Source organism: Aulostomus chinensis, chromosome 17, assembly GCF_037954235.1.
Source record: "Aulostomus chinensis isolate RoL2024-O1b breed Wild chromosome 17, RoL_Achi_v1.0, whole genome shotgun sequence".
NCBI lineage: Eukaryota > Metazoa > Chordata > Actinopteri > Syngnathiformes > Aulostomidae > Aulostomus > Aulostomus chinensis.
In genome coordinates this window covers 9,387,119-9,401,162 of record NC_141336.1, presented here as the reverse complement: position 1 = coordinate 9,401,162, position 14,044 = coordinate 9,387,119, and the positions used below count along the sequence as shown (strand labels likewise).

Genomic DNA, 14,044 nt, shown 5'->3' with positions numbered 1-14,044 from the left:
AGTCAGTCACCACAGCAGCTGTAGGGCTTGCCACCTGTGGTGTCAAGCCTAAAAAAAGAAGAAAGAAAAAAGAAGTGAGTTTCATATGAATTTAATAGGTGCTTGGATGTCCGACACACATAATTTGTGCCTCTATTCCATTTCTCTGGGCATACAGCACATATTCACAATTCCACTCAGGAAAGCTGCATGAAATGTATGTGTAGACAACATAACAAAATCCCATCAGAGACAATTAGATGAACTGAACCAATGTGGACAAATACAATTCGCATTAACAATTCCCCTTTTCATCTGATCTTTAGCCTCACAGGACTTCCATGATTGTGGCTAGTGCAAAATAAACATTTGAAATAATTTACCTAATGGCTCAACCAACTTTTCAGTACCAACATTGCTGGTCCTTACAAATCACTTAGCAGAGAGTTTGATTACAAGCCTCAATGCAAAATTAAGAGAAAAAAATGTCCGAAACACATAACACAAGCATGGTAGCATCTCTCAGAGAGACTTCAGCTGCAACTGAGCATCAAGAAGTGGGCTGCTCACCACGAACCATATAAAAACAGTAGTCTGCATGGTCTCGATCAATGTTTCACAAAACTTTGGGTTTTTGCTTTAAATAACAATTGTGGTGACATTCTACTTTTTCCCATTATAAAACAAAAATCAGATTAAATAAAAAAAAAAATGGATCTACAGCCAGACATGGTGTATTCTGATGAGTCAAAATCCTCAATTGTCCCAAAAATCTGAGCCACACCATTGAGCTGATCAAACATGGGTAGTTCCAGTGAAATACTCCCAAAAAATGTTGTAGCATTTATTAAAGAATACAAAGCAGTTATAGAAAAAAAAAAATTCCAAACTATTGCATTTGCTGACCGTAAAATTTACTTGAACACATTAATGGACAAAGTAGGGTAATTTTCATTTTGAACCAAACTGCCATTATATAATGGACAGAAAAGGCACAAGAAAGCACCTGTGACTCACAACAGGATGCCATAGCCAATCTTCCTGTGATTCTGCAGCGCAGTGCAAAAATGATAATCAGGCCCAGTCACATTAATTTGAAAACTGAGGAAGTACTGTGGATTCATTTAACTTCCCGTCACACAGACCTGTCATTCAGTGATGGAGTACAGAGATATCGAACAAAACACTGTCTCGCAGTCTATAAATGTACCCTGATGTTTGAATTATAATTCATTTTGCATACATCCCCTGTGTGAGCAGCTGTTTGTCTGCCCAAGTCGCTCAACCCATCAGCAGGAATATCACATATACATCCTTTTTTACTTCACCATAACAAAATTATACAACAAACATCATCTCTGTGGTAAGAGAGAGCATGCTATTGCACATAAGGGGTGTCAAGAATCTATCATTACTACACTTGAACTTGGAGAAACTCCTCATGCACACACAAACATGTACCAATCACAAAAATATGGTCAACTGTTGTTCTCTCCTCACTTCTTTGGTCTTAAGTGGAATTTTTGATCTTAAAAATAACATAAAGACAATTTAGGCATTGTTAAAAAAATTTCCTAAGGTGATGCATGTAAATGAATGCAAAGAGGGCAGCTGCTCCTGCTATAGCACCCAGTATTCCCAAAGAAGATACTGAGAATTTGTGGTCAGGTTGGGAGCCCAAGGGTCCATTCATGTGATGGGATGACTGCAAAACACAAACAAAAAGGTCAATTCCTATTGGGTTCTCCTCAAATAAACAGACTGAATAAAGAACACAAAACACTTTATTTAGCACCATTATTAATTAGTCCATTGTCTACTCACAAAAAAGAGCCAGGGTTATGGCTTGGACAGTAACTAAAGAATAGCGCCTCTGCCAAGGAGGTTATCTCTACACTTTCATTCGTTTGTTGTCAGCAAGACCACCACTATTGTGACAGCTGAACTAAAACTAAGAATTAGCTGCCAAGAGGCAAAGTTGGGTAACCTGCTTGACACACCAGCTTTCAGTGACCACATTGCATCGACAGCAATATTCTGATAATAACCAGATTAAGAAAATTTTAAGGTTAACACAACCTGTCCGTTTAACCACTGTTAGCATGCACAACACTATTCACTGAAAATTATATATTGACTATATTTGACTTTTTTATCTTAGCACTGAGATCTGTTGAGCAATACTTCATCCATACATGTGCAATACGAAAACTAGCTGATGTCTATATACTTATCCTGTTCATTATTTTTCTACTTTTTGTATATTTTTTAACTTGTCCATTTATCTTATTTAAGTCCTTTCACTATTTTCTGTCTTTTTCCCCTTATCTTATCTTAAAAATATTCTGAGTTGGACACTCTCATGAACACATCATACCTTAACCAGAGAAAGTCATAGTTTCAGTAAATAATCTTTAGATTGAGATGTGGATTATTCTGATTTTACAAAACAAGCATGTATACACATAAGTCATATCATGAATACAGACCGGACAGACTTTTTGCAACACATAAGGTAGTCAAACAGTTGTACATTGTGCAGTCCAGCTTCAAGCATGTGTTACAAATTTGGCTTTCAGCATGCAACATATAGTCACAGCATGACAGAAATGGTGTATGGCCGATTTCCAGAAGTTTGGTCTGACATGGAACGTAGGAAATGTGAAATACCTCAATTGAAATATCACCTTATTTTGAGTAAGGTGAATGGTCTGATTATTGCACTCTGTGTAAATATAGTCATGAGTCACCAGCTAGGCAGCTGAAATTTGAGGGATTATTGTTGGAAAAAAAAAAAAAGACAACAGTACGCGTGTAACAAGCATCCAAAATATCACAAGGCTGTATGAAATGTGCATATAGCCTCCCAAGCATAAGTCCTACCCATTCACATGAATGTATGAGAGCATGTGACATCCTCACTACCACCTACACTGACTCAACTAGCAAAAGAGCCCCAGAAAGAGGTCCCACATTTACACAGACAACAACTACCATGTCCATTTTCACCATATTTGGTAGAAGAGTGAAGCATAGACCACGGAAAAATCTTTTCAATCGATCTGCAATCTATAAAAATGAAGTTCTTGCAGATCTAAGAACTGAAACTTTGCTCTCTATAACCTTTTTGTACATAGAAGTCAATAATACAGTGTGCTGATATTTTTTGCTATTACTTTCTCAGGAAATACTTCATGCAAATTTGTATGTTGTCTGTGCTCTCTGAATGCATTTCTACTTTTTTTTTTTTAAATCAAAAAAATCTTTTAATCACTATTCTGACAACTTCCGACCAGTGACTTAGTTTTGAAGAAGCCTCTTGGATGAGAAGTGAAACTTCTTTAAGGAAACTTGAACAGTCCTTTTGACTATGACACAGCACTTAAAAATTTGACTACACTATCACTGGGCCTAAGTGGTGCATTACTTGTGTTTCAATATTGTTTTGAAAAAAGGTATTGATAGAAATCACAACAGTCTTACTAATCTAAACTACTGAAAAGCAAGATAAAATATCAATAAAACACTCAAACGGAATACGTCTGCATCCTCTCTTACCTTTTTAAGAACACGGAGCTCCACATCTTCCCCTGCTGTCCTGAACAGCTCCACCGCAGCTTTATGTGTCTGATCCTCCAGCTTAACTCCATTGATCTAAGTCAGATGTAATAAAATCCTCAATCACAAAGTCAGTGTTTTAAGATTTTTATTTAGACTAAATATAAAAATGATAAAATGGACCATCAGCAGATGGGTTTGTCATTTCAATAGCCTAGTTTCTGTCTCAATGTGCAATAAATCTTTTGAAAGCTCGCAGAAAAAAAAGGAACGTGAATTAGCAGCATTGTTGTTACCAGGCATATTACCGTAATGGGGTAGCAGGCAAGACGCTATAAACTGAAACAGCAGTCACGTAAGTTCCTTGTTTGCTACAGAGACCATAATTTGCAAATGTGTTTCGATCTCCCAATTTGCACATTAACTATTTTTGGCATTGTTGTTGTTGCAAGTTAGTGGATTTCTTATCTTCAAATTTTAGCATTTCCATCCTCCTTTGGCCATGTGATACTTCAAAATATGCATAAAACAGGGTGATGGAAATCCAGCTACCAATAAATCCCTCCAGCATGTCTGTCATTTTTTGTTACACCAGCAGTATTTTGAAAAGCAAGAGGGTTCATTCCATGAAGACATAACAGCTTCCCACCCTATACATTGTATTAGAAAAAATACCCTTAGTATATTTGAAAAAGCAATGAATAATGATACTAAGTAAACATAGGTGATGGTCACAAGAATTTTCATGGATGAAACAGATTTTACATTCACTCCAGGTACCACAATATATACCAAAATCTTTTTTTGTTCTGCAAGACTTTTTCAATAGTAACCAACTTTGAGCATCAATCTCATGGGATACATTATATTGCATATTGTCAACAGAAAAACTGCACCTATTTTATGTCTTACAGGGAATAACTGGTGTGCACCTCAGCCAATGTAGCCCATCACTATGAGCAAGTTACTTCTTTGCATTTTATTCAATATACATACAACTACCAGTCTGTTAGTCTGTTCGGGTGTATGTATAAGAGAGAAAAATACATCAAGGGAAATACCCCCCCCCCCAAAAATCTAAAAAGTGCATCTTAAGTAAACCCCTCAGGTGCAGAAAATAAGTATTTAGCACCTACAAACAAGCAAGAACTCTGGCCCTCACAGACCTGTTACTTTTTCATTAAGAAGCTCTTCTATCCTCCATTAGTTACCTGTATTAATGGCACCTGTTTGAACTTATCTGTATAAAAGACACCTATTCACACCCTGAAACAGTCAGACTACAACCTCTCCACTATGGCCAAGACCAAAGAGCTGTCTAAGTATGCCAGGGACAAGATTGTACACCTGCACAAGACTGGAATGAGCCAATCTACAAAAGGCAAGCAGCTTGGTGAGGAGAGATCAACTGTTGGAGCAATTATTAGAAAAGGGAATAAATACAAGATCACTGACAATCTCCCTCAACCTGAGGCTCCATGCAAGATATCACCTTGTGGCGTACAAATGATCGTGACAACGTTGAGGAAACAGCCTAGAACTCAACGGGGGGGGGGGGGGGGGGGGGGGGACTGGTCAATGACCTGAAGCTGGGACCACAGTAACAAAGGTTACTATTAGTAACACACTATGTCGTCATATTAAAATCCTGCAGTGCTCAAAAGGTCCCCCTGGTTAAGCCAGCACATGTCCAGGCCTGTATAAAGTTTGCCAGAGACCATCTGGATGATCCAGAGGTGGACTGGGAGAATGTCATGAGGTCAGATGAGACCAAAATGGAACTCTTTGGTATAAATGTCACTTGCCGTGTTTGGAAGGGGAAGAATGCTCAGCTGCATTTCAAGAACACCATACCCACTGTGAAGCATGGGGGTGGAAACATTATGCTTTGAGGCTGCTTTTCTGCAAAGGGGATGGGACGACTGATCCGTATTAAGGAAAGGATGAATGGGGCCATGTATCGTGAGATTTTGGGCAAACACCTCCTTCCATCAGTGAGAGCATTGAGGATGAAACGTGGCTGGATCTTCCAGTATGACAATGATCCCAAACACACTGCCCGGGCAACAAAGGAATGGCTACGTAAAAAGCATTTCAAGGTACTGGAGAGGCCTAGCCAGTCTCTGGACCTCAATCAAATAGAGAATCTGTGGAAGGAGTTGAAAGTCCATGTTGCCCAGCGACAGCCCCAAAACATCACAGCTCTTGAGAAGACCTGCATGGAAGAATGGGCCAAAATACCACCTACATTGTGTGCAAACCTGGTGAAGACCTACAGGAAAAGTTTGACCTCTGTCATTGTATTGAGGTGAACCTAAATACTTATTTTCTGCACCATTATACAAATAAATTCTTTGAAAATCATACAATGTGATATCCTGGATTTTTTACATTCTATCATTCACAGTTGAAGTGTGCCTATGATGAAAATTACAGACCTCTCTCATCTTTAAGTGGGACAACTTGCAGAATCGGTGGCTGCCAAATACTTTTTTGCCCCACTGTATAATCATGAGGGAGAGGTGGTTGGTCAAAATGACTTACAGTATATGAAAGGTGCCATTTTCTTCCAAATCTTCAATCATCTTCTTACCATGATTCCTTATGTGACAAGTGGGAAATTAACAAGAATTGTTTTTTCATATTACTTTATATGAATGACCCAAGATGGTAGTATTAATCTTAATGTTTGTTGTTAGAGGGATATAAATTGACAACCTTAAAAATTGTAAAAAGTGCATTTTGGTCCAGGAAGTGAGACGCTTGTGTAAAGTTGAGAAGATCTCTATCTCTCTCTCACTCACACACACACACCCCCTTGTACTTATATCTTTGTCAGGACTTTCACTGACATAATGCATTCCTGACCCCTTACCATAAACCTAACCATCTCAACTGAATGACTGACCCAACCCTGACCCTATAACCCAGTCTTGACCTTCAAACAGCCCTCCAAAGAAGGGGATTGGCTAAAATGTCCTCACTTTCCAAAAATGTCCTCACGCGTATTCTAGTCCTCAATGTGTAACAAGAGCAAGAACGAACACACACACACACACACACACACACTTCCATTCACCCTCGGAGACAGTGTATTACCGCAAGGATCTTGTCCCCCTCCTGAAGTCTTCCATCCAATGCTGCTGCTCCGTCTCCTTTTATTTTCGACACATATATGCCACTGTCATTCACAACATACTGCTGGTCCACACCACCAACTATATTAAAGCCTAAGCCTGGAAAAAACAAATGAGACAATTAGCATAACAAATACCGACATACTATGAATGACTTTGGGAGTTTAACTGTTTACCTCGTTGGACAGAAGCTGCTGATTCAATCAACGTGTCTCAATGGATCAAAGTACAACAATCACCGCAGCACCATAGTGAAGCTCAGTGTTGTTTTCAGATATAAGCCAGCTCACTAAAAGTTACATAACAATGAAGTGTAAAGCTGCACTGACTCTCATGGAGCTAAATAAATAACCCCTCAAGTCTGACAGGCCAACCACTTTTCTTACTTGAGAGATTTCATCACAGCTACAAAAAGTACAATTTGTCGCTTTGGTGAAACTGAGTTTGACAGCTCAGCTTCAACTTCTATAACTCCGTCCTTATACAACAAGCCAGCATTGATTGTTTTGACTTTTGTTCATTTTAATGTGAAAATTAGCCATTAGCTTGAGCTCTACTGCTGCTCTTGCTGCTGCTACATGGCTAACTCGGCTTTCTGTGCGCTAAATTTTCACCTCTTCTTACCTGCGGGTCCTCGTTTTAGTTCTATGTCGACGACATTCGGTGAGCAGTGCAGGGAGCCGTTCATTTTATCAGGAGGATTTAAAAAAAAATTCCAAGAAGGGGGACAACACTATTTATCTGAAGGTAAACTCATTGAGGAGTTTCGATTTGCTTCCTTCGGCACAGTAGAAGTTGTGCTGCTGCTCCCTGATGGAAGAAGGCAGAACTGCACGATGACCTCTGAATTACAGCAATGACGTAAATATACGATGAAGTTGAAATGAATATAATATCCTCCCGCAACCATTGTTTAAAAATAACCAGATGAATTCGATTTTTTCTTAAATAAAAATAGAAATTAATATCTTACTTTATAAAAAGTAGAAGTCCTGCATTCAAAATGTGATTCAAGAACTGTTGACATTATATATGCTATACATTATAAATGTGCAATATTCCAATACCAGACAGTTTTACTTTTACCACTTTATTGATTCATTCATCTCAAAATCCCACTGTTATCTTTGGCAACAGATTTAAGTGCTTACCTCTCCTTTCCAATGTTTCAATATAAATTGAGCCTTACATTTTCCATAATTTCTCCAAAAAGAAATCATATTTAGTAAAACATGATAGGACCCTAAGTCTGAGCAAGCAAGAGGTTTAATACTGAAGACGGGAGAGTTGATGATTACATAAATTGAAAAATCTTTTAACCTACAGCCCAGTGAATTGTTTAGGGTGCCACTGAGCGCTAAGTATGACTGTTGCATCATGCTTTCATGCATTACAAAGACTTATCAGGTTTTTGAATAAAAAGAGAGTAAAATAAACATAGCACAGTATACTGGAAGTGAAATGTTCAACACATGGTTCTTTTTCAGCTGATTAGCAATCATTTTATTATGTATAATTGAATTGTGTATTTCCTTCAGTTTCACAACTCTGTCAAAACATATACTGGATTATGGGTGGCTAACATGAGACGTCATCAGGCAGAAAAAAGAAAATGATTATAGCTATTAGATCTGGGTGTATGTGCCATCTGTTCTGAGATAAATAAAAAAGTGCCAGGTGGCAAAGGTTGCACTTTGCTGAATGTTGTGCATTCAATTCCTTCAAACACATCCACATATTTTGAGAGGATTTCAAATACAGTCTCCTTTACACAATGTGTTTGAAGTAGCGCTTGAGAATCAGATCATGTTCGGGGCTACGCTGTAGAGGATAACATCTCCCACGACTCGCAGCAGAGTCACATCTTCCAGCCCATTGACCCTGTGCTCGTACTCCAGCAGGTGGGTGCCATCCACCGCCACTTTGAACATGTCCTCTTCCACAAGGATCTTCAGCTACAGGGACACCAAAATCAAAATGAGATGCAGTGATGATCAATTGAGGTTAGATGAGACACGAGTTTACAATATTCCATTTCTAAGAGGATACTTTAACACATTGGTTCTGGCTGAAAAAAGGAGCTCTGGTCAGGTTCACATTGAAAATTGCCCTGATGCAGATGATAAATATAATTTGTCCCACAATACTTGTTAAATCAGAAACATTTTTGCTTTCCAAAGTCTTGAAGGAAATTGTCACGAACATACCCATTCTCTGAAACATCTGATTAGAGATACAAAATAAATCAGAGTTTATTTACCTAAAAATAAGGACAATCTGTGAGGCTTGATACAGCCTAAACCAATAGATTTTTCCCAGTCAATATCAACTGAGTCACACAAACTCTAATGCATATGGATATGCATACGCGTTATTTCCATAGCTTTTCCTAAAATTATTTACTTTTTCGAATAAACTTTTTCAGGCCTGAAAATTGGCATTATGTCTGGTACACCATACCAGAAGTGCCAGTCACATAACCTAACCTGTGTTTGCCCATTTGCATGAAATAAATACTTTAAATTATATCTGTAGTAAGATTTTATCTTTGAAAAGAATGCAAATTTGGAGTTTCCAATCACTTTACCTCAAACCGCTGACCCTGAACAAATGGGAAGCCTCCTTCCCGTTCCTCTGGCCCCCAAAATCCATCTAAATTGGAGTTCCGAACAATAGTGTGCTCATGAAATCGGGGATTAAAATGGAAGACAACATCTGGACCTTTGATGAAGTCAATGTGGAATCTGTAAGAACAAAACACCAGGTTATATACAACAAATCTATCCGCCACTCTTCAAGTTCAGTATGTATTTTCCATTTAGCAAAATAAAAGCCTCCATATAAGGATGAACCTAAACTGGCAAAAAACAACAGAAGTATGCTATCAAGAGAGACAAAGTCAAAGTGCTAATATCAGAAAAAATAAAACAGACCATTTCCTGAAGGTTACAATGACAGCAGAATTAGAAAAAAAAGTATTTATCATACCTGTCAGCACCAGGAACAGGCTCCCCAACTATTGTGATTACAAGACGTGGCATAATTCCAACATGAAGTGGGAGATCATACGGCACCATCTGCAAATAATATTCATATTTAAATCATTGAAACAAATTTACTCTGCTTCATTTTGAAACATTTTTTTCTCTTCGTATATTTTTTCATTAATTATAGCGATTAGGCACAACAGGTGAAAATAAAAACACACTGCTCAAAAAAGTGAAGCAAACAGATGGTCATAAGTGTAACTCCAAATCAATCACACTTCCAGGATATCAACCTGTCCAGTTAGGAAGCAATCATGACTGTGAATGAATATCAAAAACTGTTGTGGAAATAGAACAGACAACAGGTGGAAATGAGAGGTAATTATGAAGACATCCCCTTTCAAGGAATGGCTTTGCAGGTGGTGGCCACAGACCATTTCCCCTCTCATGCTTTCTGGCTTATTCTTGGGCAGTTTTGCATTTTCCCTGTCCTTGCCACTGGTGGTGGCATGAGGCAGTATCTGACCAAAGAAGTTGTGCAGGTAGCATAGTTGCTCTGGGATGGCACATCCATATGGTCTTTGAGCACAATGTCAAGAAAATGGAGGAGATACTTGGAGACAAGCCAGGACACCAGGAGACATGGATGAGGCCATAGGATGGTTGTTTCTGCCCCAACCACCAGAAAAAGATCACGAGGGCAGCATGAGGGCTCAATAAGGTAACTGTGCTTTTCGCCCAACACCTTGCAGCCCAACCGGCATTTGCAAAGGAACACCAGAATTGGCAAATTTACCATTGGGGCCCTGTTCTCTTCACAGATGAGAGCAGGTTCACACTGAGCGAGTGACACATGAGAGCCTGGAGTCACTGTGCATAACATTCTGCTGCATGCAAATCCTCCAGTATGACTGGTTTGGCAGTGGACCAGTGATGGTCTGGGAAGGCATATCCTTGGGGGACACGCAGACCTCCACCAGAGGTACTCTGACGACTGTTTGGCACCAGATGAGATTCTGAGACCAATGTCAGACCATATAGTGGTGCAGTGGGCCCAGGGATCATTCTGATGCAAGACGATGCCTGGTCTCATGTGGCTGGAATGTCCCTGTCCCTCCTACATGACAAAACAAATGCCCTGATGCTACTGACTGGCCCGCTCATGCCCAAAACCTGAATCAATCCAGTTTCTCAGGGACATCATATATCGTTATATCCAGTGCCACCACATCGCACCCAACTTTCCAGGAGCTGACTGATGCCCTGATCCGGGTCTGGGAGGAGATCCCTCAAGAGACCATCCACCATCTCATCAGGAGCATGTCCAAATGCTGTAGGGAGTGCATGCCCTCAGGCCATACACAACACTGAGCCCCATTATTAATTATATTAAGGAAATTCACATTAGTTGGATGAGCCTATGATCTCATTCTTCCGCTTAGAGTGTGATTCTCAATCCAGTCCTCAGTGGGTTTACAATTTTGGTTTCCACTGATCGTTCTTTCCTTATTTTGTTCTCAATGAATGACACTATGTAATCAAGAAAGATTTTCAACTGAAATATTTAATTCAACAAGATCTGGAATGGATGATTTAAATGTTCCCTTTATTTTTTTGAGCAGTGTAGTTTTTTACCCTTCAGGAAAGTTGCCCATGGCTGACAAAGACCAGTTAAGATTTTATCCATCAGCGTTTCAACATGATAGTTTGGGCTTTATGTCATACAAAGAAATTCTCATTCAATACTTGCCCATGTTCATTCGCCAACATCACCCCACTGAGGCAGTTCACACATGTTTTCAAGTGATAACTAAAATGCATCAGAGGCTTTTGAGGGGGCCATATTATGCCTGTTTCTCAGTTTAATATTTGCATTGATGATGTATTTAGCATGTAGTTAGGCCAGCTGATTAGAGTGTGTTGAAAAAGTCACACCCCTGGCCTAGCCTAATCTAACCTCCCAAGGGAGCCTAAAATGCTGGCTCCTGTGGATGGGTCATGCAATAAGTCACACAGGGTTTATTACAATTTCCCCTTGTGCCTATTGTTTTGAGTAGAGAAGAATCCAACCAACATAAAATTGACTTGGTTTTTCTTATTTCACAGTTTATGAATTTGAAGGCATGTAAGAGATCCAAATATAATTTATTTGTACAAACACTAACAAAGGGAATTTTTCATAATATGGCCCCTTTAAAACTACAAGGCAACAATTGCACACACTGATTTCACAGCAAAATCACAACAAGCAAAAGACATTTTAATAAGTTATAAATTCTCAATTTATCGTGGAAAAGTTATACAAATTGTGATCAGTATGATTTTTTTCAGATAATACAAAAGTGTTTTAATACAGTACACACAAATGTAGTTATATCATATTGCACTTAAATTATATCATTACATCCCTCTGGCAGACTTTATCTCTATACTTTGTTCTTTCTTGGCACTAATCGAACCATATGTTGATTCTGGAGGTGATGTCCTTGTCCAACTCAGTGCTTTCAATTATATGGAGGATAATATCTGGGCTGAAAGACAAGAATACATTTTTCATAATTATGTTGTGTTTGTTTTGGTTATTATTTCTAAACTATGTTTGATTCAAGTCCCAGCATAGTCCTACATATTCCAAATTCAGTCTTGTTCAAAAATTAAGCACCACTGCATTATTTCCTCTTAAGGCACTGACTATTTTCCCACCACCTGTATAGAGGTAGCCATTAAGTTTCATATCTGTATGATAGCAGTTGACCTGATTAAGTCACAGGTTAAGTAAATGAAGTTTACAGCAACAGCCATAGGCAGTTATTTGCCTGTCTGACTCTTGAAGATTGCCACACCAGGGCACAAACACACCAGGGTACAAACACACCAAAGGAAAAACTCACTAGCAAGCAAGCAAACAGCTGATTTGTAAACTGATCTAATACTCACCAGCATGCCTCCTGGAGTGACAGACCCACCATACTGACCCACTGAGCCAGGAGCAGGGCCAAACGGGCCAGGACCCGGAGGGAAGCCTCCACCTGTTGGTGTTCCCCATGATCCAGGGGGGATAGGGGGGAAGGCTCCACCAGGGAATGCAGGGTAAGAACCTGGGCCAGTTGAAGGGGGGAAACCACCAGGACCACCAGGTCCATACATTCCATTTCCCCCTCCAGGTTGACTTCCTGGGAAAGGCACATTTGGATAAGGCCCAGGAGGAGCCCCAGGACCAGAGGGAAATGGTACAGTTGGATAAGAGACAGGGCCACCGGGTAGCTGTCCTGGGGCACCTTCAGATGGATAATGCCCAGGGAATTGCCCAGGAGCTCCAGGGCTGGAGGGGAACTGCCCTGGAGCCCCTGGTGCAGGATATTGTCCAGGTATCCCGGGGCCAGGTGGAAAACCCCCAGGTGCTGAAGGGGGTCCTGGATATTGACCTGGTGCTCCAGGACCAGAGGGGAAAGGGAAATGCCCTGGTGCTCCTGGACCAGATGATCCACCAGTGAAGTCACATGGAGCAGAGGGCTGGGTGGGAGCTCCTGGTGCTGAACCAGGCCATCCTGGGTTTGAAGGCAGTGGAGGGTTGCTAGCAGAGGCAGATGGGTTGGTTTTCCCTGTTTTTTTAGCCTGGCTTGGGCTGTCATCTCCTAAGGCATCTGCCAGCTAAGGTAGAAGAGAAACAGAAAGTGGGTCTCCCAATCTATAATAAGATTAGCTTAACCAAAGCAAAAAACACCATAAAGTACGAGAAACATGTAAAACCAGTTTTACTCACCGAAAAATCTGCCATGACCTAAAAAACAAACAAAAATAAACACAGCTTTAATTAAGTTAATTAATTAGGTAATAACTACAGCTCATTGTTACTAAGCCGTCAAATACAGGAAGGTGTGTCACTTCGAGGCTCTGAGTGATAGCAGGGTAGATATTTCCAACCTCGATTAGTGACCAACAAAACCCACTAATTCCCAAAACAGCTTGACTTAACTGGAATATAGTTAAGACAACCTACATCAATTCTAAAATTTCTTCATTTGCATATTCAAGCGTATCTCTGGTGTTACACAGTTGACTTCCGACCAAGCTAACTCTAGCTAAACGTGCAGATGTGAGCTAACTTAATTATTTTAGCTCCACTGTGTCATAGAAACTAATAAGTAAATGATAAAATTTCATGACACCTTGCCTGACGGTGGGCTCCTCTCGAGATATAGCGGGTAACGGTGATGATTTAGCCAGCTGTGGTGACCAGTTAGGCTGCTAATTCAGCCTGTCGAAGCTAAATTAGAACTACAAGCTAACGTTAGAAACGCACTAACACAACTCTTGAGTCGTGCGCACACGCCTCTTTGATGACGCAGACAAATGGACGCGTTCACGGAAGCAACCCGAGTA

General features: G+C 39.9%; 2 protein-coding genes and 1 pseudogene across 3 annotated transcripts; 1 reads left to right on the top strand and 2 right to left on the bottom strand.

Annotated features, from left to right (window-relative positions):
• Positions 1–67: 67 nt before the first annotated feature.
• On the bottom strand, positions 68–7,486 carry synj2bp (synaptojanin 2 binding protein). The gene is made up of 4 exons (XM_086182072.1): positions 7,299–7,486; positions 6,637–6,773; positions 3,538–3,633; positions 68–1,684 (listed from the first exon to the last, which is right to left on the bottom strand). The coding sequence occupies exons 1-4, from the start codon at positions 7,360–7,362 to the stop codon at positions 1,541–1,543; spliced, it is 441 nt and encodes a 146-aa protein (XP_086038198.1). The 5' UTR covers positions 7,363–7,486; the 3' UTR covers positions 68–1,540.
• Positions 4,834–6,237, top strand: LOC147246199 (uncharacterized; annotated as a pseudogene). The gene is made up of 2 exons (XR_015109692.1): positions 4,834–5,845; positions 5,945–6,237. The product of XR_015109692.1 is annotated as an uncharacterized LOC147246199 (transcript).
• A 273-nt stretch (positions 7,487–7,759) lies between the features above and the next one.
• lgals3a (lectin, galactoside binding soluble 3a) lies at positions 7,760–13,980 on the bottom strand. The gene is made up of 6 exons (XM_086183245.1): positions 13,831–13,980; positions 13,425–13,442; positions 12,599–13,312; positions 9,663–9,751; positions 9,262–9,418; positions 7,760–8,629 (listed from the first exon to the last, which is right to left on the bottom strand). Exons 2-6 carry the CDS (start codon positions 13,437–13,439, stop codon positions 8,474–8,476), a joined length of 1,131 nt encoding a protein of 376 aa, XP_086039371.1. The 5' UTR covers positions 13,440–13,442; positions 13,831–13,980; the 3' UTR covers positions 7,760–8,473.
• Positions 13,981–14,044: the final 64 nt, after the last annotated feature.

Excerpts from the sequence above, each read along its gene's own strand:
- lgals3a (XM_086183245.1), bottom strand. Across the intron at positions 9,752-12,598 it reads TCACTCCAGGAGGCATGCTG|ATGGTGCCGTATGATCTCCC; the intron begins GTGAGTATTAGA and ends TATTATTTGCAG. Across the intron at positions 9,419-9,662 it reads CCTGTTCCTGGTGCTGACAG|ATTCCACATTGACTTCATCA; the intron begins GTATGATAAATA and ends TTGTTCTTACAG.
- synj2bp (XM_086182072.1), bottom strand. The coding sequence starts at position 7,362 with ATGAACGGCTCCCTGCACTGCTCACCGAATGTCGTCGACATAGAACTA. Across the intron at positions 6,774-7,298 it reads ACTAAAACGAGGACCCGCAG|GCTTAGGCTTTAATATAGTT; the intron begins GTAAGAAGAGGT and ends TGTTTTTTCCAG. Across the intron at positions 1,685-3,537 it reads AGCTCCGTGTTCTTAAAAAG|TCATCCCATCACATGAATGG; the intron begins GTAAGAGAGGAT and ends TGTGTTTTGCAG.